The following is a 25,564-nucleotide window of genomic DNA, read 5'->3' as shown; positions in this document are numbered from 1 at the left end:
GCTGAGCAGAGGGGAAAGGCTCGTGGGCGGAGCCTCAGCGGCGGGGCCTCCGAAGGGCCCCGCAGAGCCCGGGCGGCGGGGCCGAGATGACAGACACGGAAGGGGCGGGGCGTGGAGGGGCAGGGGCGGTCCTGGGGCGGGGCCTGAAGGGAGGGGCGGGGCGCACAGGAGCCGGTGGGCGGGGTGGGGATGGGCACCGGGTGAAGAGGGCCCTGGGAGACCTAGCGTCTTAACATCTCGTGCACCTGCAGCCCCAGGTCCGGTCAGTGGCCCAAGAGTGCGCCCCAAAGTCGTCTTTTAAAGGCCGAACCGCTGCGGAGAGGGATGAGGAAAACTGGAGGGACCCGGCCTAACCCTGAGGAGGTTCCGGAGGTGGTTCCACCTCGTGAGGAACACGCAGGTGTGGCTTCACCGGCACATACAACTGAAACGTTTCAAACGTATGAGGGAGTAGCCTCAAGGAGGGTCACACAAGGAGAGCTGCCAGGGAAGCCCAGATTCTAGAGACGGAGCAAAGCCCCCTGTGGAGGAACGGCGCTGCCCGCACAGCGGGGACAGGAGGACGCAGCACAGCTGCCGCCACAGCAGGCCCGTCTGCACGGAGGGAAGCCGCCAGGGACAGCGCTGCGAGCGCTGACCGCACACCTGTCACCATGGGAGGGTACACAGTAGGCGGGGTGTCCCTGACGAGAGAGGAGCAAGTCCTCCAAAGGAAGGACCACCAGCTGCGCACACAAGTGCTTGCCCAGGGTGTCAGGGTGGGGAAGAGGGTGGGGAAGAGGGTGGGGAAAAGGGTGGGGATGGAAGCAGAGAAAAGGGGGAGGGCCAAGGCTGGTGGGCACCCAGCCCAGCCCTGCCCACCTCCAGCCCACCAAATCACTCTCCAGGAGCAGTCACCCCAAGCCCCTTCAGGGCATGGTCCTCCCGAGCATCCCAGGATTCCAGCCTGTGACATTCAGGGTCATCTGAGAGAGGCACCCACTCCCTCTGGACGGATATGGCCAAAGTCAACCCCAAGGCTAGGCCAGACCTGCCCACTCCTGTCCCCTCAGGGCGTGGCACACAACAGGGGCCCACAGCAGAGGGGCCCCACTGCTGGTGGAAACGGCGATCCCTGTCCAACGCTGCCCTGTTAGCACATCCTCAGGGAGCATTCCCGGGAGAAGCTGCTGCACTGAGAGGAGTCCAGGCCCACCTTCTGCCCCCAGTCCCAGATCTGCCCTGGGAGCCCAGCCAGAGCTATGGATGGTCAGACCCCCAGGAGGGAACTCACAGCCAAGAGCAGAAACCCTTGCCGGTTGTACCCTACAGAGCCGGCCAGCAAAGGTTCGGATGAGGAGAGCAGCACAGGAAAGTGAAAAGTCCAGCAGACCACATAGCAAGCGGGCAGAGCCCCAGCTTCCTAAACTGCATTGACCACTGGGCCAGGATCCTTGCCCCTCCTGACCCACCTCCCCCTTCTCGGCCTTGCTGTGCAGCCAGCAGGCTGCCTGTGTGGACATTATCAAGGGCTTTTAGGGCTGCAGGGAGGGAGAAGAGGTCAGGGACGTTTCCCCCCCACCCCGTGGGGTCCTGTGGCCTCCACCTGAGATCACTGCTTCTGTCAAGGCGGCCCTCCCTGTACTCCTCTTCCCGGGTCCCAGCGACCACCCTTCTTCCAGCAGGGTTCTCTACACTCTGCTCCATGTTGGTAAATCATCCCCTTATTAAACCCTCCTCAGACAGTCCTAACTTGAGTGTCTCTCCTGTTTCCTGCTGAGACCCAGAGTGATGGGACTGCCTGCCCTGGATTTCCAGGGGTACCCCGGGTTGCAGAAATAAACCCGCCACTCCACCAGCAGGTCTGGCTCTGGTTTGGAGGCTTGGGCTGACCGATGCACTCCCCACATCCCCCTCCTACCTTGGGTCCCAGCCGAGGATGAGGCCATGCTCCGCTGGCCTTCTGTCTGCTGCAGCCCACTGGCCAGCCTTCCAGGGTTCCGAGTCTTAGTGGTTCAGGCCAGAGCCTCATTCCCCAGGGCAGTCCTCCTTTATGACTTCACCCACTGAAGTCACCAGGGAGACAATGCCGAATGTTCCACCCCAGAGTCTTGGCCTCTAGGAGGCAGGCCAGAGGACTCTCTGTCCACAGTGTAAATGAGGACGCCGCTGGCCCATGTCCTGCAGGGATGTAGAGGGCAGCCTCAGGGGCACTGGGTGCTCCCAGCACCATGGATGATGCTGCCGTCCTCAAGCGACGAGGCTACATCATGGGAATCTATTTGGGAGAGGGCTCGTATGCTAAAGTCAAATCTGCTTACTCTGAGCGCCTGAAGTTCAACGTGGCGGTCAAGATCATCGACCGCAAGAAAGCCCCCACAGACTTCCTGGAGAAATTCCTTCCCCGGGAAATTGAGATTCTGGCCATGCTAAACCACCGCTCCATCATCAAGACCTACGAGATCTTTGAGACCTCCGACGGCAAGGTCTACATCGTCATGGAGCTCGGGGTCCAGGGCGACCTCCTTGAGTTCATCAAGACCCGGGGGTCCCTGCAGGAAGACGATGCGCGCAAGAAGTTCCACCAGCTGTCCTCAGCCATCAAGTACTGCCACGACCTGGATGTTGTCCACCGAGACCTCAAGTGTGAGAACCTTCTCCTCGACAAAGATTTCAACATCAAGCTGTCTGACTTTGGCTTCTCCAAGCACTGCCGGCGGGATGACAGCGGCCGACTGACACTGAGCAAGACCTTCTGTGGGTCGGCGGCGTACGCGGCCCCCGAGGTGCTTCAGGGCATCCCCTACCAGCCCAAGGTGTATGACATCTGGAGCCTAGGCGTGATTCTCTACATCATGGTCTGCGGCTCCATGCCGTATGACGACTCCAACATCAAGAAGATGCTGCGCATCCAGAAGGAGCATCGCGTCAACTTCCCGCGCTCTAAGCACCTGACGGGCGAGTGCAAGGACCTCATCTACCGCATGCTGCAGCCGGACGTCAACCGGCGGCTGCACATCGATGAGATCCTCAGCCACTGCTGGGTGCAGCCCAAGGCCTGGGGCCTGTCCTCTGCAGCCATCAACAAGGAGGGGGAGAGCTCTCGGGCCACCGAGCACCCGTGGACTCCTGAGCCCAGCTCCGACAAGAAGTCTGCCACCAAGCTGGAGACCCGGGAAGAGGCCCGGCCCAAGGCCTGGGCGGAGACAAGACCCGAGGAGGAGGCACTGGCAGTGCAGGTGTCGAAGCAGTCAGAGGCCATGGGCCTCACCAGCAAGCAGCCCAGCAAGGAGATCAAGGAAGGGGCCCCCCAGCAGCCTTCAGAGACACACATCTAGTCAGGTCTCGCGGCCCAGGGAGCCGGCAGAAAATGAGTTAGAGTTCATGGCCTCAAGCCTGAGCTCCAAAGAAGCCAAGGGACAAGCCGAGAAGGAAGACAGTCCCAGATGAGCCGCTATTTTCGTCAGTTTCTTCCCCCTCCCTTTGACCTTGGTAACTCATGTGGCTAAAGAAGCAATAAATCGCTATATTACTGCAGACCCCGAGGTCGGTGTCTTTGCCCTGCGGGCTTTGGTCGCCCAGGGAGAGGATCCTGCACTCCCCCCGCCCCAACTCTCAGACCGCGCTGCGCTTCACCTCCCGCTTGGGAAAACACAGCCCTGTGTGCCCAGCCCTGACCATGACCTCAGGCCCTGGACCGGAGCAAAGCTAAGTAAGGAAGACATTGCTTCAAGAGGGAGGCCCATGAGTGTGATGCTGGTCTGGAGAGGAGCACGAAGAGCAGGTGGCTGCGGGCAGAGGAGGGCTGGGAGGCGGGGGCCTTCCCCACGGGGCCTGGGTCCTCAACAGCCCCACAAGGCTGCCGGTGGGGAGAACCTGTAGAGGCAGGCAGACCAGCCTCCCTCGAGCCCCTCCCCGTGGGCAGCTCTTTCTGCTCTGGCTCCAGGGTCCCCCATGTCCTGCCAGCACCCAGTTCCCGACAGCGCCCTGAGTCATGCCGCCTCATGGGCATCCCCTGGCAGCAGGGGCCCTGCTACATGGCCAGCCCCTCTCCAGCCTGCATGTCCCGCAGTCACTGTGTGGTCTGAACACATCTTGTTCCCCTCTGGTCCCAGTCTCTCCCAGGGGTGATGCTCCTGCCAAAGCAGATAAGTGGACACTGGCGAGCAGGAGGGCACAGGCGTCCTCGCACGCGTGCCCGGCCTGCGGCCATGATATCTGCAGAGGGAGCAGGCCCGCGTGCGCATCGCCGGCTGCTGGGCACTGCGGGGCCCGCCGTGCCAGTTCTCACGCTGTCCTCACCCTGGCTATGCCACGGCAGCTGCTTTCTCCTCCTGATCTGCACGTGCGCCTGACCACCTCGCATGGACCTGTGGGTTTAACACACCAAGAGAACAAGAGCCTTCAGGCTCGCCTCTCCTCCCGCCCCTGCTGGTGTCTTGGGAGACATGAGGTCCAGTGAGTGCCCCAGACGTGGCCTCTGCCTGACTCCTCCGTCTCCCCACAGCCACCTCCACACATCCTGTGTCCCCAGAGCTGTGCATCCCCATGTGTCAAGGCTCAGCCACCACCTAGGCCCCTGTCCTTGTTCTCCCATCGCCACCCACGGTGGCCAGAGCCCTCCTTCTGCACCCAGTCTGGCTCCCACTGCCTGCGGGAAGGATCCCCACACCTAGCCCTTGAGGTCCTCCCAGGTCTGGCCTCTTGGCCTCCCAGCCCCCTGCCATGTGCCATAGCCCTGCTTGTGGACGCATCCCTGCAGCCCTGCCCATCTCTCCAGGTTTGGCCAAGGGGCCACGGCCTCCGCACACAAAGCCTTCTGGGGGCTTCTGCCAGGGCAGGCCTATGAGTGCCCAGGGCCTAGGACAGAACTGCTGCAGAGTAGTCCCGGAGGACCCGGGAGCCCAGAGTCACACAGCTCGCCTAGCAGTAGAGTGGAATTCCAGAGCCCATGGGGCCAGCGGGGGTGGGGACGTCCCAGGAGGCTTGTGAACCTCCTCCGTCATCAGTGAGGTCATTGGGGCAGAGGGCAGCGCGATGCAAGGGGGCCTGGGAGCGACTCATTGCAGCCCAGCCCGGAGGCAAGCCTGGGCAGGAGGGACCTCAGGAAGGTGCACCTACTGTGTGCTTTACAGGTGGGGAGATGGCTCAGAGAGGGTGGGGCGACTGCCAGAAATCACACAGTGCGGAGCAGAGGCCCAGGTGCGTGATGCCGGGTGGCCTTAGATGCTGGGCTACTCCTGTGAGCTATTCCACTGCACATGGCCTGGGCTTAGACCCTTTCAGCCCCTTGATCCTGAAGCTTTAGGATCAAGACCCTCAATGTGGCCTCCGTGCTCCCTCCCGCCCCCGCATGCTGTCACCATGCATGACCTCACCACGCTGATGCGCTGACCATCACACGAACTGCAGTCCCCGTCCTCCTCCGTGTGGCCTGACCTCAGACCTCAGCCTTCCAGCCTCCCTGAGTCCAGCCCCAGCTCTCTGACCTCACAGCTCCATATATCTGTGTCACGGCCCAGCCGCAGGGCATTCATACTGTGGGTGACACTGAACCTCCCTGGCCTCCGGGCTCAAAAAAAGCAAGGTTCTGTTCATGTCATCCAGGGCCTGAGGCTGACCCTCGAATGCCATGGAGTGAAGAAATAGAGGCCAAAGCTCCGCGGGGGGCGTCCCAGGGTCTGCAGGTCTGGGACCCACAGGCCTGTAGCCAGGAGAACCCTGAGCCCCCATCCAGTCTAACATCCCCCCAACCCAGCGCACCAGCAGCCCCTGCCCCTGCGTGCACATCCTGGGCAGAGCCGCCCGCTCCACACCTGGCAGGTCCGCTGGCCTGATGCTGGCACATGCCTCCTCCATCCATGTCCCCCAAGAACCAAGGAGGCCACACTGTCCTGGGCAAGGGCGGGTGTGGAGGAGCAGAACCCACAACAAAGGGGAAAGCAGGCGGTGGGGACGGCCAAGAGGGCAGACGTGCAGGGTGCCCCCGACAGAGACCTGGGGGCAAGGGAGACAGGTGGGGATGGTGCCTGGCTTCTGGGGCCTGACCTGGGGGCCTCGCAGCTGGCCCCTCTGTGACACAAAGGAGTGAAGTTCTGGTCATTTCTACCAAATCCCCCAGGAGAAAGGCAGGCATCAGGCCAGTCACTCCTGCTGGCATCTGGACCCGGCTGCCCTGCGCTGAGATCTTCCACACAGACCTCCTGCCAGGGAGCTCTCCACGCTCCAGGTGTGTCCATGCGCTGTGCTCCGGCCAGGACAACACACCTGCCGGCACCTGGGGGAGCCCTGCTGATCCCCTGCATGCGGGTTCCACAGTCACTCCCACCCACCCACCCACAAACAGGACTTCCTCTCCCCCAACCCCCGGAGAACTGAGCACACACACGGCACGCCTCCTGTCCTGGCAACGCACTACAGAGGACAGACAAGTGGACAGCAGGGCTTGTGAAACACCCGAGGAGATGCTACAGGAGGCCCCGTTTCCCAAAGCAAGAACAAAAGGGTTTCCACGTTGTTTCCAGGGGCAAAGACAGTCTGAGATGCAAAGATGTGCCCTCCCAGGGTTCCAACAGCTCACAAAGGTCCCAGCGACATAATTCAGGATCCCCCCTCACCCAGGTGCTTGCTCTTCACTGTCAGTGCTAGGGGTGCTGCCGTCCCCCAAGACCCCTGGGACCGCAGCACCAAGGCTCCACCTGAGGCCCCGCCCATTCACTGGCCAACGCACCAGAACCCAGTCTCCCTCTGTTGCCGGTCCCCCTCCCCATGGGCCTGCCCGGTCCAGCCTCCCCGTGCCTGGCCACAGGCGCTAGCCTCTGCTCACCCCAAAGCCCCTTCCCTATGTGCTCTTCCAGGACCCATCTTAAAATGGGACTTGGGTTCTGGCTGCTCCTGCCCCGGGACTTGCAGCAGCTGTCCCCCCACCCTCTCCTCCACCTCCTCCTAACTCTGGGAATCAGCCATTCTCAGAACGGCCTTCCCTCCCCCACGCCCTTCCCTGCCTGGACCTATCACCACCACCACCCACCCCGGAACGTGCATCTGCCAGCCCACTGGGGACCGGGCCGCCGGGCTGGGCACTCACAGCCTCTGAGCTGCCCTCTGCCCCAAGCACGCCCTGCTCGCCGTCACAGCACTGACCCACCCCCACCCCACCCCCGCTACCTGGACAGCTGGTCTTGTCTCCCAGGTTTGGAACCACCACCAGCCCAGCCGGACCAGGGAAGTCCCTCCCCAGCACGGCAGGTTCCAAAGACACAGCCCCCGAGGGGGTGCTCATCACACCTCAAAGAAGGGTCAGGAAATTGGCCCTCGTGGGACAGAGGCCATTGCAGAGTCAGTCCCCACATCCAGGAGAGGGAAACGGGCGTGGGGCCCACACGCTGGCTGGACCTGGGCGGTCCCCTGGGCCTGACTCGGGACAGTGCAGCACAGCGAGGAGGAAGAGCAGTGAGCGTCACCACAGTCCTGGGCGCCAGCTTCCTTCCAGCAGGCAGGGAGCAGCACTCCTGCCAGGCCAGCCTGACGTCCAGGGCTCCAGCGCCTGTCCCCAGCCAGTCCCCACTCCGGGCAGCCTGGCTTTATGACTTCACAGGCTGAAGTCATGGGGGGGACAATGCTGGGTGTTCCACACCTCCAAGTGCAGGCCCAGACCGGCCAGACGGCTTCCCACAGTGCAAACGAGGACAATGCCTGCTGGCCCAGGTGGGGAGGGGATGTAGAGGGCAGTGGCGCCAGACGCTTCTGGCACCATGGATGATGCCGCAGTCCTAAGGAAGAAGGGTTACATCGTGGGCATCAACCTGGGCAAGGGCTCATACGCAAAAGTCAAATCCGCCTACTCCGAGCGCCTCAAGTTCAACGTGGCCGTCAAGATCATCGACCGCAAGAAGACGCCCATGGACTTTGTGGAGAGATTTCTTCCCCGGGAGATGGACATCCTGGCGACTGTCAATCACCGCTCCATCATCAAGACCTACGAGATCTTTGAGACCTGCGACGGCCGTATCTACATCATCATGGAGCTCGGAGTTCAGGGCGACCTACTCGAGTTCATCAAGTGCCGGGGGGCCCTGCACGAGGACGTGGCACGCAAGATGTTCTGGCAGCTGTCCTCAGCCGTCAAGTACTGCCACAACCTGGACGTCGTCCACCGAGACCTCAAGTGTGAGAACCTTCTCCTTGACAAGGACTTCAACATCAAGCTGTCAGACTTCGGCTTCTCCAAGCGCTGCCTGCGGGACAGCAGTGGGCGCATCCTCCTCAGCAAGACCTTCTGTGGGTCGGCGGCATACGCGGCCCCCGAGGTGTTGCAGGGCATCCCCTACCAGCCCAAGGTGTATGACATCTGGAGCCTGGGCGTGATCCTCTACATCATGGTCTGTGGCTCCATGCCCTATGATGACTCGGACATCAAGAAGATGCTGCGCATCCAGAAGGAGCATCGCGTCAACTTCCCGCGCTCCAAGAACCTGACAGGCGAGTGCAAGGACCTTATCTACCGCATCCTGCAGCCGGACGTCAACCGGCGGCTGCACATCGACGAGATCCTCAGCCACTCATGGCTGCAGTCCCCCAAGCCCAAAGTCGTGTCTTTGGCCTCCTTCAAGAGGGAGGGTGAAGGCAAGTGCCAGGCTGAATGCAAACTGGACACCCAGTCGGGCTCGCGGCCCGAGCACTGGCCTGAGCACCAGCCCGACCACAAGCTGGGGGCCAAGACCCAGCACCAGCTGCTGGTGGTGCCCGAGAACGTGGACAGGATGGAGGACCGGCTGGCTGAGACCTCCAGGGCGAAGGACCATCACTTCACGTCTCCGGAGCCGAGGTGGGGAAGGCGAGCACCTAGCGGTGCGGAGGGCCTGGGGGGCATGGCGCGGTGAGCACCCCGTAAGCTAAGTAGGAGGTAGAAGCTGAAGAAGGCACAGGTGCAAGAACGAGTAAAATCCGTCAATTAAACCATTATTTTGATTACGTTCTATTAGCTTTCTTCCACTTAGTAGCAAAGACGTTAAATCCTGACCACCAAATAAACCACAGAGTGTATGCAGCAGAGAGGCCCGCGAGGAGTCATTTTCTCTAGGACTCAGCACTCCCCTCCCTGGGGCGCAGGGGATCTGGAGTGGGGGCCAGGCCTCACGGGCAAGGACTCCGCAGCCGCCCGCCTGCCAGGCCCCCACGTGCCTCCCCACCCTGCCCAGCCCCCACTCAGGCAGCCCTTCCTCAACACCCCCCTCTCCCTTCATTCCCGCAGTTGGGATGGGAGACCCCGAAGCCGAGAACTTCCAGTGGCATTCCCCCTGCCCCTATCCCCACCAAGCAGCCCTCATGCTTTATCAGCCATCACCCCCATCCCCGCCAGGTGGTCAGCACCTGGTCTTCTGTGGCCTTGCCTGGACAGTGCCCCACATCTCGTTCACACCCACCCAGACCTCCGCCCCCTACTTGCTGGGGGATCCCTCAGGGCCAAACCCAGCCTTCTCTATGGAGAACAAAGCACCCAAAGCGGCCCTTTCCTGACCCTGGACGGTCCCAGCACCGCCCCCTTGGTGGGGCACAGGGCAGTCAGGACGGTCCCAGCACCGCCCCCTTGGTGGGGCACAGGGCACAGTCAGGACTTGGCTCCCAGGAACTTGCAGGACTTCCCTGAGGAGGAGCGCAGGCCAGCTGGTGCCCAGGCAGCCTCCAGGGAGCATGAGGATGGCCCACTGCAGGGTGCGTGTGCTCAAAGCGCGAGGGGTTCCCATCTGAGCAGACCCCAGGCTGCCTCTCTGAGCACAACCCGACCCCACCTGAGGCCTAAAGAGCCTGTCTGGGAGCCAGCCCACCTCCCTGTGAGGAGCTGGCCCCAAGACTTCTGGGGTCAGGCACCAACACCCTCAGGCCCGGAGGCAGGTACCCGCCCGTGGTGCCCACGGCGCTCTCGGGTCCAAGTGGGGCCCAGCCCCACTGCTTGTGACACTGTGGCCCAGGTTACTGTTACATGGGGGTCTCACTGGTGGGGTGACAACGGGGTGAGGCCGGCAACCCAGCAGCACGTGGCAGGCAGGGCCTGAAGCCCCGAGCAGAGGGAGGGAGGGGACATGGGGACGGCCCTGCCCACCTGAGCTGGAAGCCAGGTGCTTGGGAGGTGATGGCTGAGGCCACTGGGAAGGCGCCGCCCACGGGAGCAGCCTCACATGCAGGACCCGTGCAGCTGCATCACTAGCACACCACGCAGGTCAGGCCTGGCCAGGGAGGCTGTGGACCTGGGCCCAGAGCCCGGGTGAACCTGGCGGCAGGGGGACCAGGGACCAGCTCTCCATGTAGGAAAACCTGGGGCACAACTGCCAAGGGCTCTGCCCTCCCCAAGGGCGGACCAAAGGGCTGTGAGCTCAGCTCAGAGGCAGGTCCCCAGCCCTGAAGGCACCACCGGAAGCAACGCAGGCAGCAGCAAGAAAGGCTGGACACCCCAACCCTCCGAGGGTCACCACCAGCAGCCTCCTCCTGGGAGGTCCACAGTCCTGAGTGCAGGATGCAGGTGTGATGCAGGCATGAGGGTGACCCCAGGGTGCACAGGCCACAGGGTGGAGAGGCAGCCCCGCTGAGCTGTAGGTACTCTTTAATGAGGATTAAATACGAACAGGTTGGGGTTTGATAGAAAAGCATGTCAGCAAGGCCCTGGGATGCTCCCCAGGCCACAGGGCAGGTCCTGTGCCAGCCCAGCACCTGTCTCCTGGGTCTCCTGGGATGCTCGCTGCTTCGGGCTCAGGCCTGGGTCCCCAGAAAGCCATAGTCCTCTCCTGGGCAGAGAGCTGCCCTGAGGGCTCCATGAAGCTCCCGCGGGCCCAGCCCAGGACGGACTAGAAGAAGTCCGAGGCTTTGCGCCGGGCGGGGAGCTGCAGCAAGTTGTCCGTGATGCAGGCCGGATCCTGGCTGAGGGGTGTGTGTGTGGCGGAGCCAGGAGCCGGTGTGCTCGTTGGGGTCTGGGGCCCGCCGGCTGGGGTCTTGAGGTGGGTAGAGCGTGCTGGGGACGGTGTGTAGCTGGCACGCAGGGCCCGGTCTGTGTACTTGCTGGCCGTCCTGCTCACGAGGCGCTGCAGGGCTGGGGACATGGCTGGGCTCAGGCCTTTGGGGGTGAGGCTGCAGCGGAAGGACGGGGTGGGTGAGAGGCAGGATTAGGCCCGACCGGGCTCCCCCTGCAGCAGGGTCTCCCTTGGCCTCACAGGAAGGCTCCCGGGAGATGCGTGATCATTCTGGGTGGGAACCTGGATGGCCTGGCCCAGACAGTGAGCCCGAGCCTGCAGTCGAGGGGTGTGGCTCCCTCGGCTGAGGGGCTGCAGTGGACCCCAACCCTCTCCGAGGGCAGTGATAACACCGACTCCACAGGGTGGACAGGAGCTCAGTGGGGACGACGGGCCTAAAGGCGCCCCGCAGGTACGCGGGAGGAGGAGGCTCTGCACAAGGCGGAGAGGGCACCGCTCCGGCCAGAGGGACGGCCACAGGCCCCGGCCCTGAGAGCACCCACTGCAGGGGCCGGGCCACCCTCACCTGGCTAGGTTCTCCGTCGCCCTCCGCAAGGCCTCCTGCTTCTTGGCCCGGTTCTTGGCGGCAGCCTCATTGGCCATCTTCAGCCCCAGACGCTCCCTGCGGCCCGGCTCCAGGATCTAAAAGACAGCAGGCGTGGGGGGGGCTGGGCCACTACCCAGCCAGGGAGTCCTTGCCGCGGAGGCGCCGGCCTCTTCCCGTGGCCCCTGTGGTTCCAACAGCCCACCATCACTGCCCCTGAAAGCCCCCAGCCAGCCTGAGCTGCCCACCCGTCCAAGGCCCGCCTGGGTTCTTCATGAAGCCGGCACTGCCCGGTCAGGCACCTGTGACCCCCTTCCAGGAAAAGGGCCTGTTTCAATATGCTTTCGTCTGACTGCCAGGGTGTACCAGCCTCTGCGTTTCCATAGAGAACTTCAAGAAATGTATCGTGGGCCTGTCTTTCTGTTTGTTTGTTTTAAAGATTTATTTATTTAACTTTATTTTCTTTTTGGTTGCGTCAGGTCCTAGTTGTGGCACACGGGATCTTCGTTGAGGCATGGGGGATCTTCATTGTGGCACACGGGCTTCTCTCTAGTTGTGGCATGCGGGTTTTTCTCTTCTCTAGTTGTGGCGTGCAGGCTGCAGAGTGCGTGGGCTCTGTAGTTTGCAGCACGCGGGCTCTCTGGTTGAGGTGCGTGAGCTCAGTAGTTGTGGTGTGTGGGCTTAGTTGCCCCGCAGCATGTGGGATCCCAGTTCCCCGGCCAGGGATCTAACCCGCGCCCCCCGCATTGTAAGGCATACTCTCCACCGCTGGACCACCAGGGAAGTCCCTGGGCCTGTCTTTCTATTGGTTTTTTGTTTCCTTTCTCACTTGCAGGAGTTTCATCTATGTTGGCTACGTTAACGTACACCGTTCAGATTTCTCTTCAGTTATCTGCTTATAGTTTTACTTTTGACGTTTTCCACTGTACTCGGGGTTGTCATCTTCCCGTAGCGCGATCCAGCCCTGACTCCCTTCGTGATTTCTCCCTTTGCCGTCGTGTTTAGAAAGCCTTTCTGCCTCAACGTCACATTAAACGTCGACCGGTATGTTATTCTGAGGTTTAACATTTGCTGTTTTAACATTCAACTTTTCCATCTTTCCGGAACTCATCCTGCTGTGTACACTGAGGGCCTGGCTTCTTACCCTAGCTCCACACACTCAGCACGGTGCCCCAAATCCTGCCTGGGCGCTGGGACCAGGCTCAGGCCTGACCCACCTGCCAAGGGTGGCTCACTTCAACGCCTAACGGCACACATCCCCCTACAAGTTTTTCTCGGCTGTCGCCGCATCCCAGGCTGAGAACCAAGGTGCCCAGGCCCTATGCACGCTGTCTGGCCGCGTGTCACCCCTGCACTGGGGAAGCACCCGCCCCTCGGCCACCAAGTTTCTGCCGCACAGGTCTGTGCTTTCTCTCCAAGCCAGTCGCTCCTATGATTGTATGTTTCTGTTCCTACAGTGACTGACACTTTTTCCTTTGCATTCCACATCGGTGCTGCCTGTGTTTAAGGAGACCCGTGACCCTGTCCCCTCTGCAGACCTATGTGAATTCCAAATTCCGTGCCCCATTCTTTGGGGTTTCAAAGCAGATGACGTGACCCTGCAGCCTTCAGCCTCTGTGGCACCACCCACCTCTGCCACCAGAAACGCCCCCCCCAGCACCCGACAGTACGCGCAAGGCTCTGGGGACCTCCCCCACTTCCCCCACAAACCACACCCATCACTCAGTTTCCCCACAAACTGTGTGCAGACCAGGGACCTGCCTTCCCAATGTCGCTCTGGGGCCCTACCTGCCTGCCAGTTCGCTGGCGCCTTCCTGGGCCACTCCATCCCTACAAACCACCTGCCACCCAACCCCCTCGCCTGCCTGCCTGGCCCACAAAAGGCCTTCCTCCTGGGCTCCAGGCCTTGTGAATCTCAACTCTGACTGCTTCTGACACCGGGCTGGGGGCGCCTGATCTGGTTCTCCCGTAACCAGAGGCCTCTCTCTGCAAGGACACAGCCCTCCTGAGGACACAGCCGCATCCCACGGACACTAGGATTCTGGGACCCTTCCCGCCCTCAGGCTGCAGCACAGCAGGAGTTCCTGGCCCACCTGAGACCGCCCCTCATCTCTAAACAGCCCCATCCTCCGGGCCTGCAGGCTCAGAGCGGCCCCAGCAGCTCCCTGCCTTGGTGCTTCAAACACCCCCGCCCCAGTCTCTCCCCCAACCCAGTCACCCGCCCACACCTGTCCTCAGTGCCCGGTCCTACGTGGAAGTGCAGTGCTTGCCCAGGTGTACAGCCCATCCGCTGTGCACAGAGCTATGGGTGCTCAGGAGGCCCCGCGTCCACCCGTGCTGCTCCCACCGTGACCCACCTTGAAGGCTGGCCCTGGTGTCCTGTCCACGTAGGGCGTTTCAGATCCTTCAACTCTCAAGGGCGTGTTCTCGACCTCCCCCCAGGTCATCAGTGGGGACTCGTTCACACCTGTGGATGGAGAGCCCACAGCCAGCTCAGGCCTGGGACCTGGATGCGGGTCACAGCTCACAAGCACCAAGGCCAGCAGCTGCCCTCTCTCCTTCCCAGGACCAGAACCCGGCACTTCTGACCTCTGGGAGGGAAACATCAAGGCCAGCCCATGCCCCTGCACCATGGGGTTTAGCCTGGGGTAGGGGGCTTCGCAGAGAAGCTGGGCTGGGTGAGTTAGACCCCCATCCTAGCACAGGGCCAGGGGGCCCCCGGAGGACAGTCACAGGACCCTGCTGCAGGGAGGAGACCCAGGGCCTTCCAGGGCTCCCAAACCTCCCAGGATCCTGGGAAAACTGTGGTGCCTCCACAGGCCCTTGCCATGGCGCAGCCACCAGTGTCACTGGACGCAGAGAGAGACAAGCGTGTGCCCAGGAGGCCACCCCAAGTCTCATGCGCCTGCTGTGATCTCTGGGCTTAGGTTTGTGAGCACCGCACACCTGCTGACGTGAGACCCAGAACTAGGAAAAACTACCCAAGACTGACAGGGACACCCAGCCCAGGCCAGTGGCACAAGGCGGGTGGCCTGAGGGAAGCGCACATGGCCCTGTAGGACCCCTCAGGACCGTCCTGCCCACCTGCAAGAGCCAGGCACGGCCCCTGGAGGCCCAGGTGCACCCAGTCTCCTGCAGACTGAGCTTGGCTTCCATATGCAGGATGCCTGCCCAGAGGCTTCCCTGGTGGCTCAATGATTAAGAATCCATCTGCCAACGCAGGGGACATGGGTTCAAGCCCTGGTCCGGGAAGATCCCACATGCCGTGGGGCAACTAAGCTTGTGCGCCACAACTACTGAGCCTGCGCTCTAGAGCCCGCAAGCCACAACTACTGAAGCCTGTGTGCCACTACTACTGAAGCCTGCGCACCTAGAGCCCACACTCCACAAGAGAAGCCACCGCAATGAGAAGCCCATGCACCGCAATAAAGAGTAGCCCCCACTCTCAGCAACTAGAAAAAACCCGCGTGCAGCAGCTAAGACCCAATGCAGCCAAAAATTAAATAAATGAATAAATAAATAAATAAATAAATTTTTAAAAAGGCCGCCTGCCCCACGCCCACTGGACTTACTGGCCTCCCCCCAGATCCCCTCTGCCTGCTCACCAGGCCAGTCTGTCCCGCTGAGCTCAGGGCGAGCCACAGGAACCACCCAGCTAGACCAGCTAGTCCAGCTGGCCCCACACGTCCCAGGTCAGGCCTGTCTGAGAGCCCAGCCACCCACAGCCCTGTTCGGCCCTGGCACAGATGGGACCCTGGGCCTGAGTCACATGAGGCACGGTGCAGACCCAGGGGAGTGCCAGGAGTGCCAGGCCAGATGGGCAGCCCACCTCCCCCAAGGCCGTCCTACCAGCGGGTGTGTGTCTCACCAGGGGCAGGAGAAGGCGTGGCAATGAATCCAAATCCGCCCACGCGAGGGGACTCCTGGGGGATAAGCTCTTTGCCATCCGGGCCCACCTTGCCCTGTTTGTGCTGGAGCAAGAGAAGAGGTGGTGTCAGGGGCCTAGGCCGTCCCCGCTGGCTAACGGGCAGAGGCTGCACACCCCCCTTCCTGGGTGCAGACCCAGGGGAAGCGAGGTGGACCCTGGCCCTTGCAAGGACCTTGAGGACCCATCAGAGCAGCAACCAAGCAAGGAAACACCTCCGCCTTCCATGCCGAGCCACACCTGACATGCGTCACCTTCAGGGGCTACTGACTTCAGGGCCCTGCGGGGGGCTATGCTAACTGGGGCAACTGTGCTCTGATGGCTCCCACAAGGCACCTGTAAAAGCCTCCAAAACAGGCCCCCCACCTCCCACCTCCTCAACGCCATGACGGCCGGAGTCACCGCCCTGCAGTAAATCCGGGCTCAGGAACCTCTGCTGTCCGCCACACCGAGCCCAGCCCACCCCACGGGAACTGGCACAGACCTGACCCACAGAACGTGTCTGACTGAAGCCTCCATGAATGGAGAAGAGACTCAGACCCCGCCACATTGGGACCCAGACACACCCCCACCGCCGAGCCCGGCTGAGCCCAAGGACAGTCCTAACGTATGGGGGTGGCCAGGGCCAGAAAGGCGAGGATGCTCATGCCACCCCGCTGGCCCGGCCTCTCACCTGGGCGTTGAGGGCAGCGGCCTGCTGCAGCTGGGACCTGCTGAGGGCCTGGCTAAAGGGGTCCCTGAGGAAGCGGGTGTTCTTATGCACCACCTGCCGTGGCTTCTTAAAGAGCTGCTCTTCGTCAGGGACGCCTGGCAGTGGGAGCAGAATCACCTCAGCGTCAGGGTGAGCAGGCCCCCTGCCCCTCGCTCAGGGCCTGAGGGAGAGGAGCTGGTTCCCCACGGAGCACAGCCTGAATTCAGCTGGGGGAGCCACACGACCGCGCAGACTCCGCAGGTGAACCTGCCTGCCCTGAAACGGACCGGGACCCCCAAAGGCCCAGAGTACAAGGGGCACAGTCACACACTCCCAAAAACCAATCCAAACCTCCAGCCCCAGCCTGCGCCCCCGCCCGGCCCGCCGCTCACCCTCTGGGTAGTACATGAGGGAGTTCTTGGCCTTGTACTTCCAGGTCTCCACACCAGCCTGGCCACTCTCCACAGCTTGGCACTCTGCCGACGGGAGCGCGAGATTATCCTTCTGCCTCTGCGTCATGGTGGGAGCGCGGGTCAGGGAGGACCCCCGGCCCTGGGCCCTGGCCCCGGGGACTCCCACCCCGAGTGGGTACCGCTGACCCTGCACCAGGGCACCTTCTCAAACTCCTCCTCGGCCTGGTAGAGCCATGCGTGGCGTGCCCGGCTCTTCTCCTTTGCCACCTCCATGATCTCCTGGAAGGAGGCGTTGTCCTCACTTGTGTACCGGCTCAGGAAGACGTCCAGGCTGGGCAGGGGTTCCCTTTCCTCCTCCTCTGTGGCCTCTCCTGTGCAGGGGTGTGGGCAGGTGACACGAAACCATCATGCAGTCACTCGGTCCCAGGAACCCTGTCTCTGGTCGTGGGTCTGTCTGTGAGAACCCACACTGCCAGACAACACCCCCTTGGGGGGAATCAACTCCCCCAGCTGCCCAGGGAGCCCCCAGGGGCCCTTCCCAGCTGCTGGATAGCAGTGAAGAGTGCACTCTGACTCAGGCCGGGAGGGGGCGTCGGGCGTTAGAGCAGCACGATCACAGGGGGTCCTCCCACACCAAAACAGTGCCTGTCCTGTAGGTCCTGCCTCCAAAACCCTGGACTGTCCCCCTGTCCCTTATCCTGACTCCCTCCCTTCTTGGTATCTGTGCTACAGGGGGATGACTGTCACCTAAGCCTCGTGACCTGCTAGCGGACCTGATGGCAAGGACCCTGTATTATCTAGCAGTGGGCGGGGAGGCACCTAACAGGCACCGGGCCACACCCCGGGCTGCCCTGGCCGCTGCCAGGGCAGCCCGCTGAGGCGGTGCAGCACTGCATACAGCAGTGCAGATGCAGTGAGGACGACAGGGGAGGGCCTCTACTCCACCCCCTACCACCTGCCAGGCAGCGTGCAAAGCACTGTGCCTAAAAGGTCAAGACGAGTGTCAGAAAGGTGGGCACTCAGATCCCGTCCCGCCACCAAAAGCTCTGGGACCTGCAGAGGTTACTGCCCTCCTGAGCCTCAGTCCCCTCGCCTGCAACCGTGAACTACGTGGTGCCTACGCTCAGGTTACTCAGGGGATTCCTGCATTTACCGAAAAATAAGGGGGATTCAAAGGAAAGGAATCTGCCAACAGTCTGTGATTCTCGAGCCACATCGCAACGGAGAACCACGCTCTGAGGACACACAGGACGCGCTGTGACTGGCAGGAGGCTGGGTTCTGGAGCAGAAAACGTCACACATGTGCTCGCACAGGGCACCAGTGCCAGTGGAGCACACTGTGGATGCGACGCTAGTAGAGAGCAGCTCATGGCCACCTACACACACACATGTCCACCCCTGATGAAGCACCGACTGAGAGGAGGCCCACGGCACACTGTTCACAGGGCCCAAGATGCTCCTTCTGGGGAAGGCTCCCCGGAAAAGTCAGGATGAATCTTTACACTCCAGTAAGCGTGTTGGAGACCTGGAGGCCCGGGCACACCCTAGGTGCAGGGCATGCAGACGGGAGCAAAAGGACCTGCTTTTGTGGAGGGAGAAACGGTAAACAAACAGAAACGCCTTTTAAACTGGCGTGTCCTCCAGCAAGAAAACAGAGCCGGGTGGCAAATCACAGAGAACAGGGTGAGGGACTGCGCTGGGAGGTCAGGGAAGGTTCCCTGACAGGCAGCATCTGAGCAGAGATCTGAAGGAAGAGAAGGAGCAGCCATGCAGTCACCCACAGGGGGCGACCAGCTCAGGAGAAGCAAGTGCAGAGGCCCTGAGGCATCTGAAGGAAGCAGTGAGGGAAGGAGCCCCCGCCCCAGGCTCATGACGCCCCCCCCCCCCCGGACAGAGGTTGGTACAGTGAGCAGGCCAGCAAGAGGGGAGGCGAGATTCCCACGCCACGGAGGAGGGCTGGAAGCTCAGATTACCCCCATGTTTGGGAGCTGAACCCAGATCTTCTGCCTCCTAGACCCCATGGGTTGCCCTTTAAGGAGAGACCCTCAGGGACAAGAAGGAGCCTTCCCCTGAACACCCCAGGGCCCCACAGACAAGGTCCCCAGGCAAACCCAACAGCGTGAGGGAAATGGGGCACTCACTCACCATCGCCGTCCTCCAGGCTGTGGCCCCGGCCTGGGGCCTTACTGCCCACCACCCCGGTGCCTGTGTGCACCTCAGGGGTTTCAAATGTGGCTGGAGTCACATCTGGGGGAAGAGAGGGGATGGGGATTGGAGGGAGCCTGAAGCAACAGTTCAGCGGGAGTCCCCTCCCACCCCCCCACAGGACTCCTCTTACAGGGCGGAGGGGGCTCTCGGGACATCTTGCCCAGGGCAGAGCCAAACTTGATGGCGATCTGGCGCATCCGTTCCAGGTCTCCATTCTCCTCGGCCTCCAGGTACTCCTTCTGTGCCTGCAGCTTCTCCACATCAGGAAAGAAGTCCCTCTGGATGACCGTCTGGAGGCCCTAAAGGCACGATCAGAACATAAGTCAGAGCTCCCATCTGCCTCTCCCCTGCCACTCAGCCCACAGGGTACGTGTGAGGCCCCCAACCTCTGTCCAAACCAAGAATCCCCAGAACTTGGGGGAACGTAGTGCTGTAATTTTTTTTTCTTTTTTGGCCACGCCGTGCTGCTTGTGGGATGTGGGACCTTAGTTACTCTATCAAGGATTGAACCCAGGCCCTTAGCAATGAGAGCGTGGAGTGCTAACCACTGGACCACCAGGGAACTCCCACTGGGTGAACTTTCAAAGCCTTCTCTCTCCCTCACTAACTGGTCAATTTCATTCTCCTTCACTGGCTCCACCTCCACACCAGCTGGACCAATGTGCGTGTTGCCACCTTCATTCCACCCATGATCTCCTATTTCCAGTCTGAATCCTTCACCGGGATGCCTTCAGCCAGTCATCCCACCACCAGCACTGGTGGAGATTCCCAGCTTGGCACCTCCAGCCAGACTTGCACCTGAGCTGCACTTCTGTACACCCAGCCGCCCATTAACGCCATCTACCTGCACATCCCAGGAGCTTCCCAAACTTAACCAACTTCCTCCCAGCCCCGTGCCAGCTCCTCCTACTTCAAGGGCGGTGGGATGCCTACCCGCTCAATGATGCTACCATAGTGGCAGCCCGTTTCCAGGACCCCCAGCCTTAACACTTGCCATTATCGCTCTCCAAGAAACCCTCTTTATCGCCATCCTCCCAAATTCCTACTTACCCTTTAATAGAACCTTGTTTCCCTCACACCCGCCACCCCCCAAGGCGTACAGACACATCCGCCCCTTCTGCTCCCTAACAGCAGGGACACCTCGCTCCACACTGTACCTGTTTGTCCCCCCGACTGTCCACATCCTGAGGGCAGAGACTCGGGCTGCTCCACCTTTGCGAGCGGACAAGAGCGTCGGTACCCAGGGAGCGACCCGGGGGGAGTGCGGGGTGGGGGAGCGCGGGGCAGGGACGTGGCCTGGAAATCGCTGGCGTCCACGCCGAGTCCTACCTCGATGTACTCCTCCTCGTCCAGGACCCGCTGCCTGCTCGTCAGAGCCCCGGCCTCTCCGGCGGCGCGCTTCCTCCGGGTCCCGGACGCCGCGGGCACCAGCACGGCCCGGACCGCAGCGCCAGGCGTCTCCATCACTATCCCAGCACCGCCCCGGCGGCGCAGGCGCGGCGCAGGCCGGGGGCGGGGCGCTCCAACTGCGCAGGCGCCTGAAACAGCCCTACCAATGGGATAGCCGCGCGTTTCGAAGGCCGGCCCGCGCTCCGTGTGACGTCGCCATGAGCCCTGAGCTTTATGGGAGTTGTAGTCTTCGTCCCGCCCTGCTCTGGTCTTTAGTATCTGGGCTGTGGGAGCCACGGGGCGCTGCGATAGGGGCTAGGGGCATGTTGCTCCCGCTAGTCGTGAAAAATTAAAGCACTACGGAATTGGAAGCCTTGGAATTCCAATTTCTCTCAAATAATCAATATACGCTTCTATGTTATTTAAAAAAATACGCTTCCAAAATTTTGGGTATATATGTTTCAAATTTTTTATTCAAAGTTTATGCAAGAAAAGAAATGTCTGGTGCCTAAGTGCCAGAGTTGGCTTCCCAGAAGGCTAATCCTCATTGAAATGGACAAGAAAATTGTCTAAGCATTTTTCACAAAAGATCATGTCTTCCCAAAAGGTTGTAAATTATGTCAAACAATTTCTGCCCCAGAACGATTCAGTACAATTCAGTGGGGACTCCATGGTATGATTCCTCCCCTTGTGGAGCTGACAGTTGAATGCAGAAGACAGACACTAACCAGATCAACCCACAAACAAGCATAACACAGCAGTGGGTAGGTGCAAAAAAAAAAGAATCCTACCTAGGGGGCATCCTACCCAGGGGGCATCTTACCTAGTGGGCATCCTACCCAGGCTACCTAGGTGGTAGCCTACCTAGGAGACAGCCTACCTAGGGGGCAGTCAGGGGAAGTTCCCCAGGAAGGAAGTGGTTTCAGATCCAAAGGATGAACAGGCATTGAACAGGTGGAGGGGGAGAGCATATGCAAAGTTCCAGTGGGAGGAGACCTTTGGATACACAAAGTGCAAGGAGCAGTGGGGTGGGAGCTGACGCCAGAGGGGCAGGGCCAGGCTGCACGGGGCTCGTGGGTCATGGGTCACGGGTCACGGCGAGGAGTTCTGTCTTTGTTCTGGGAGCAGTGGGAGCCCTGGGAGTGCTGTAGGCAGGGGAGAGGCATGTTCAGAGTTGCACCCTGACTTTTATGGAGAATGAATCACAGACGAACCGGAGTAGGTACAGGTGGACCAGTTGGAGGCAGCTGCAACGGTCAAGGTGAGAGATTACAGCGATTTTCATCAGGCTGGTGCAGTCGAAGCTGGGGAGAAGGCAGATTCTGGGAATGTTTGGGGAGGTAAAATCGACTTGCCGTTGGCCTGGGTTTGGTGAGGGAGAAGAGGGGTCAGGGCACCTGCCCCTAGCTCTCTGGCTCACGCACCGGGGATGCACAGGGAAACAGCCTGCCATGGACAAAGTGACCTAGAGGAGCCCTGGTCTTCCAGGTGGAGTCATAAAAGGGACAGCTGGACATAACTGCCTAGCACAGGGGAGAACCCTGGACTGGGATGTAAATGTGAGACGGAGATGGGACTCAAGCCTGAGGCTGGATGAGATAAACCAGGGTGAGAATGGATATGAGAGGGGAGAGTCTGGGCTTGGCCCAAGGACACCTGTGTTACAGGCAGCTGTGGGGCGAGCCTGCCCAAGATAGCTGGAGAGGAGGGAAAAGCCAGGAGGGCAGCATAACTACTGGTCCCTTGAAAGCAGAGCACTGATCACGGGTGCCCCACACCATGACGTAAAGCCACTCAGCCAACGAGGACGAGCTTTCTGGGACCAGGGGGATGAGGGTGTCCCAGCTGTGGGGAAGCTCCTCAGGCAGTCTGTGCCGTCTCCAGGGATACGGCCAGGATTCAGGAAAACGGGCTCTGTGACAACAGGAAGTGTGCATCCTGGAGGGTGAGCGAGAGCTGCTGTCCTGCCCAGGGACCCCTCGCGCTCTGTGTTCTCTGAGCTGACCTGCTTCAGAGAGTTCCACCCAGGAGCTGCCCTGGCTTCTGCACCTTTTGTGGAGGGACTGTGTCTCCTGCCAGATACCCACCTGCATCCCTCCAGGACCTGTGAGGAGGCAGAACAAAGTCCCCATGCCAGGTGAGGGGGGTGTTAGGTGCCTCGCACCCACCATACAGGCCAACTTGGGGAACTGAGGCCTTGTTTTCACGCTGTCCTTCTTGCTGGGGCCAGGATGATGGAGGGGACAGCATTTTCCAAGGCAGTGGAGGGGGGGATTCTCCCAATTGAACCTGGCCCCACCCCACAGGGTGGCAGAGATTGGCTGCTGTGAGGGAGGCAGACACTCCTGCATGGAAACCCCAGAGTGAGGAAACCAAGGACCCCCACCCAAGAAGCAGCTCCTAGAGTCCAGTGCAGGGTGCCGGGCCACGATCTGTGGGGCAGTCTGCTCTGCTGGGCCCACCCTGGCACAGGGACGGAGGACTCACCGGGCTGTGACAAGCCTGCCCCTCACTCCCTGGGAAGGAGAGGAGGGGCAGGTCCCGGCTGGGTGTGGAGTGGAGCCACGGAAGACTTCGAGTCTGGACTGCTTTCTCAGAGCTTGTAGTAGCTTGTTTATTTCTCAGTATCCACACAAGACTCACAAGATTGAGCAGCAGGAACGGGGCTTGGACATTACCTCACCCAGCCTTCTTATTCCGCGGGTCAGGACGCCCAGGCCCCTGGCACCAGCCCCAGGACGCAGAGACCCCACCCGCCCAGCCTCTGGAGGGTTCTAGGCCAGTCAAGGGGGCTGCGTCCCTGCTGAGGAGATGACTGAGGCCAGCAGGAAGTGGGCGGGGATGAGGACGCTGGGTGCCACTGTTGACAAGGGGTGGCTCCTGTCCTGGGGTGACTTGGTGCCTCCTGGGGTGTGGTGGGGGATTGAGAAAGTTGATCTGCTCTGTGCCCCGCACCCCACCCGCGAGTCTCCCCGGCCCTCCTGACCGCTTGCGCTTGGGAGGGAAGGCGCATGGAGCACGGAGCATCGGTGCGCTCTCCTTCCGCGGGGCGGGTGGCGCGGAGGACACACGCAGAGGGGCTCCCGCGTTGAGCTCCAGGACGCAGGCAACTGGGCAGACACCAGGTTAGAGGCTGGCGTCCTCTCCCAACTCCTATTAGGGTAGGTCTGTCCTCTCCCTGAGCCGGCCCCATAAGGTGCCACCGAGCCCAGGAGTAACTCTGCAGCCGTCAGCAGCTCTCCTTCGGGGGCTTCTTGGCTCCCGGCAGGAGCCTCGCGGACGCCGATGTGCGCTTCTGGTGTCGCCACTTGGCCCGGCGGTTCTTGAACCAGACCTGAGGAGAAGGAGGGGCGCTCAGGCAGGCCCAGCCCCGGACCCGCGTCCCGCGCGGTTCCCAAGTGCACCGGCCGGGGCTTCGGGACGGACGCGGGCTGCGGGGCCGGCCCCGCGCAGCGGCTGAGCCACCGCCCCTCATCCGCTCTTGATGGGGACCGGCGCTCGGGCCTCGGGACCGGGACCCCTTTCCCACCCGGAGCATTCTCCTCGTCCGCCCCTTCCCACCCCCGCCTCCGTCCGACGGCGCCCGGGACGCCCCTTCAACAGCTTCGCGCTCTTCCGAGTTCCCCAAATTCCGGAACAGAAACGCGCGCCTCATTTGTCTTGAGCGGGGGGTAGGGGGTTAAAACTAAGGAAAAGAAAACGAGCCCGACCTCTGCTCCAGCCCGCGCCCTTCCTCCCGCGCCATCCCCAGGCGCCGCTGCCAGGGACCCACCCGGCGCCCCTGCTTTTCCGGGGCCTGTGCGCCTCCGCCCGCCACGCGAGGCCGACTCTTCCAAGGCTGCAGGCACCCACCTCCACGCGCTCTTCGCGCAAGCGAATGCGGCCGGCCAGGCGCTCGCGAGTGCCCACGTCGGGGTACTGGTTTTGCACGAAGAGCGCTTCCAGCGCCTGCAGCTGCTCCTCGCTGAAGATGGTGCGGTGGCGCCGCGTGCGCCGCTGTGGACCAGGGCCGCCTGCGCCGGGCGGCGCCCCGGAGCCCCCGGTGGGTGTGGCCAAGGGCAAGGGCGCCGCGGGCCCCAGCCTCAGCGGCCACGGTAGTCGCGCGCCTGCGGGACGAGGGCTCGGTGAGGCGCGGGCCGGGGGCCGGGCTCCGCACCCCGCTGCGCCGCCCCGGGTCCCTCAGCTCCCGCGCCCACTCACCCAGGCCGGCAGCCGGCTCCGGGGACCCGCGGGGCGCCGCGCGGGGGCCGCAGCAGCAGCAGCAGCAGGCGCAGGGCACGGCCTCGGGCGCCTCAGGCTGCCGCGGCTCCGCGGGGCTCTGGCGGCCGGCGGGCGGCGGCGGGCGGGCGACCCGGGCCGGGGGGCTGCTCTCGGGTAGGCCGGAGAGGATGTGCTCGATGGAGAAAGGGCAGGGCCGCCCGGGACCCCTGCGGCCCGCCGCGCCCCGCGCCGCCGCCATTCCTCCCGCCCGCCGGCGCCGTCGCCGCGGGAATATATCCGTCGGGGGGGCGCGCCGTAATCCCCGAGCCGGGCGCCGCGTCCACGCGGGTTAATCCCGCCGCGCGGCCAGGAGCGTGCTAATCCCCGGCGGCGGCGGAGGCGGGCGGGAGCGGTTGCAGGAAGCCCTGCGCTGCAAGTCCATGCCCCCGACTCACAGGGCTGGCAGAGGCGCGCAGGGCCGCCTCCAGTGCCCGCCAGCCCCCGGTCCAACCCTGCGGCGTGGGCAAGGGCCCGAGGACGCCCGGACCACGGCAGACCCTGGGCGCGGGGCCGCCTCCTGGCCCAACTCCTGGGTGCCCTGGTCCTGTAGCCACCGCGACCAGGGCTGGTTCCTTGTCCCCTTCGGGGACCTACCAGGCGGAGGAGCAAGTCTGGAGAACACCCCCCCCCAAACTGCACAGTCTCCTGGCCCCCAAACTCCTGAGCTCCAGCCTCAAATGGGGCCCAATACCCTCGGCAACCCCGCGGTCCCACCGCACTTCGGCCCAAATTCCCCCGCCCCCTCCACACACATACTTAGGAGCCCGGGTCTCAACCTCGTGGAGGAAACGGGGGTGCGGGCGGGAAGCTATCTCTGCTCATCACCAAACCCGCAGCCCCACTGCCCTGGGCCCCATCGGAGGCCCCACTTACGTGCTCTGGGGAAACTTATCATCTGCTTTCCGGCACTTCCCAGCATCCCCCAAATCATCCCACGCCTCCCCACCCTCCTCACAGCCATTCTTCTCAGAAGCTGACTCCCGTGTCCACACCCCCACTCCTCAGCTCCGTCCACACCGTCCCTCCGGGTCATTCTGCCCAACCTTGTCGGTGACCTGCACTTTGCCAAATTCCGGGAAGACCATTTCGTCCTCATCTAAGCAGTGTCAGACAGCTGGCCAGGACTTCTGCTGAAGGCCTTCTCTGGACCTC

At 62.2% G+C, this 25,564-nt stretch overlaps 4 protein-coding genes across 7 annotated transcripts in view; 2 read left to right on the top strand and 2 right to left on the bottom strand.

Moving 5' to 3' along the window:
• The first annotated feature begins 2,090 nt into the window (after positions 1-2,090).
• TSSK1B (testis specific serine kinase 1B) lies at positions 2,091-3,513 on the top strand. Its single transcript, XM_029231562.1, has one exon. The coding sequence runs from the start codon at positions 2,211-2,213 to the stop codon at positions 3,315-3,317; it is 1,107 nt and encodes a 368-aa protein (XP_029087395.1). The 5' UTR covers positions 2,091-2,210; the 3' UTR covers positions 3,318-3,513.
• A 4,220-nt stretch (positions 3,514-7,733) lies between these two features.
• On the top strand, positions 7,734-8,827 carry TSSK2 (testis specific serine kinase 2). Its single transcript, XM_029231350.1, is given in 2 exon segments — positions 7,734-8,786; positions 8,789-8,827. Coding segments are annotated over 2 exon segments (1,092 nt in total).
• A 1,522-nt stretch (positions 8,828-10,349) lies between these two features.
• On the bottom strand, positions 10,350-20,249 carry ESS2 (ess-2 splicing factor homolog). 2 transcript variants are annotated; one of them, XM_029233524.1, is made up of 11 exons: positions 20,093-20,249; positions 18,894-19,062; positions 18,701-18,802; positions 17,709-17,834; positions 16,757-16,926; positions 16,535-16,652; positions 16,125-16,258; positions 15,395-15,497; positions 13,884-13,993; positions 11,509-11,624; positions 10,350-11,100 (listed from the first exon to the last, which is right to left on the bottom strand). In XM_029233524.1, the coding sequence occupies exons 1-11, from the start codon at positions 20,225-20,227 to the stop codon at positions 10,821-10,823; spliced, it is 1,563 nt and encodes a 520-aa protein (XP_029089357.1). In that variant the 5' UTR covers positions 20,228-20,249; the 3' UTR covers positions 10,350-10,820. The 2 variants fall into 2 exon arrangements, with proteins under 2 accessions (XP_029089357.1, XP_029089367.1); XM_029233534.1 differs by lacking the exon at positions 17,709-17,834 and having other exon boundaries at positions 10,354-11,100.
• Positions 20,250-22,744: 2,495 nt separating this feature from the next.
• The window catches only part of GSC2 (goosecoid homeobox 2), a 12,498-nt gene continuing 9,678 nt past the window's right edge, over positions 22,745-25,564 (bottom strand). For 2 of the 3 annotated variants that reach the window (XM_029216676.1, XM_029216680.1), the window contains exons 3-4: positions 24,005-24,258; positions 22,745-23,486 (exon numbers count right to left, since the gene is read on the bottom strand). In XM_029216676.1, coding sequence (XP_029072509.1) covers positions 23,382-23,486; positions 24,005-24,258 — 359 coding nt within the window. In that variant the 3' untranslated portion in view covers positions 22,745-23,381. Of the gene's footprint in view, positions 23,487-24,004; positions 24,259-24,352; positions 24,612-25,564 lie in introns of those variants that run through there. The other variant, XM_029216666.1, reaches the window with a different exon arrangement.

This window comes from Monodon monoceros, unplaced genomic scaffold (genome assembly GCF_005190385.1).
Source record: "Monodon monoceros isolate NGI ecotype Baffin Bay Population unplaced genomic scaffold, NGI_Narwhal_1 Super_Scaffold_1, whole genome shotgun sequence".
Classification (NCBI taxonomy): Eukaryota; Metazoa; Chordata; class Mammalia; order Artiodactyla; family Monodontidae; genus Monodon; species Monodon monoceros.
This window is presented reverse-complemented; position numbering and strand designations above follow the sequence as displayed.

What these genes read in the sequence shown, in the direction of transcription:
- TSSK1B (XM_029231562.1), top strand. Translation starts at nt 2,211, where the DNA reads ATGGATGATGCTGCCGTCCTCAAGCGACGAGGCTACATCATGGGAATC.
- ESS2 (XM_029233524.1), bottom strand. Translation starts at nt 20,227, where the DNA reads ATGGAGACGCCTGGCGCTGCGGTCCGGGCCGTGCTGGTGCCCGCGGCG. An exon ending in TGAATCCCCCTTATTTTTCG is followed by an intron (nt 16,927 to 17,708) that starts GTAAATGCAGGA and finishes ACCCCTGCACAG; the next exon opens with GAGAGGCCACAGAGGAGGAG. An exon ending in GCGACGGAGAACCTAGCCAG is followed by an intron (nt 11,101 to 11,508) that starts GTGAGGGTGGCC and finishes CTTCCGCTGCAG; the next exon opens with CCTCACCCCCAAAGGCCTGA.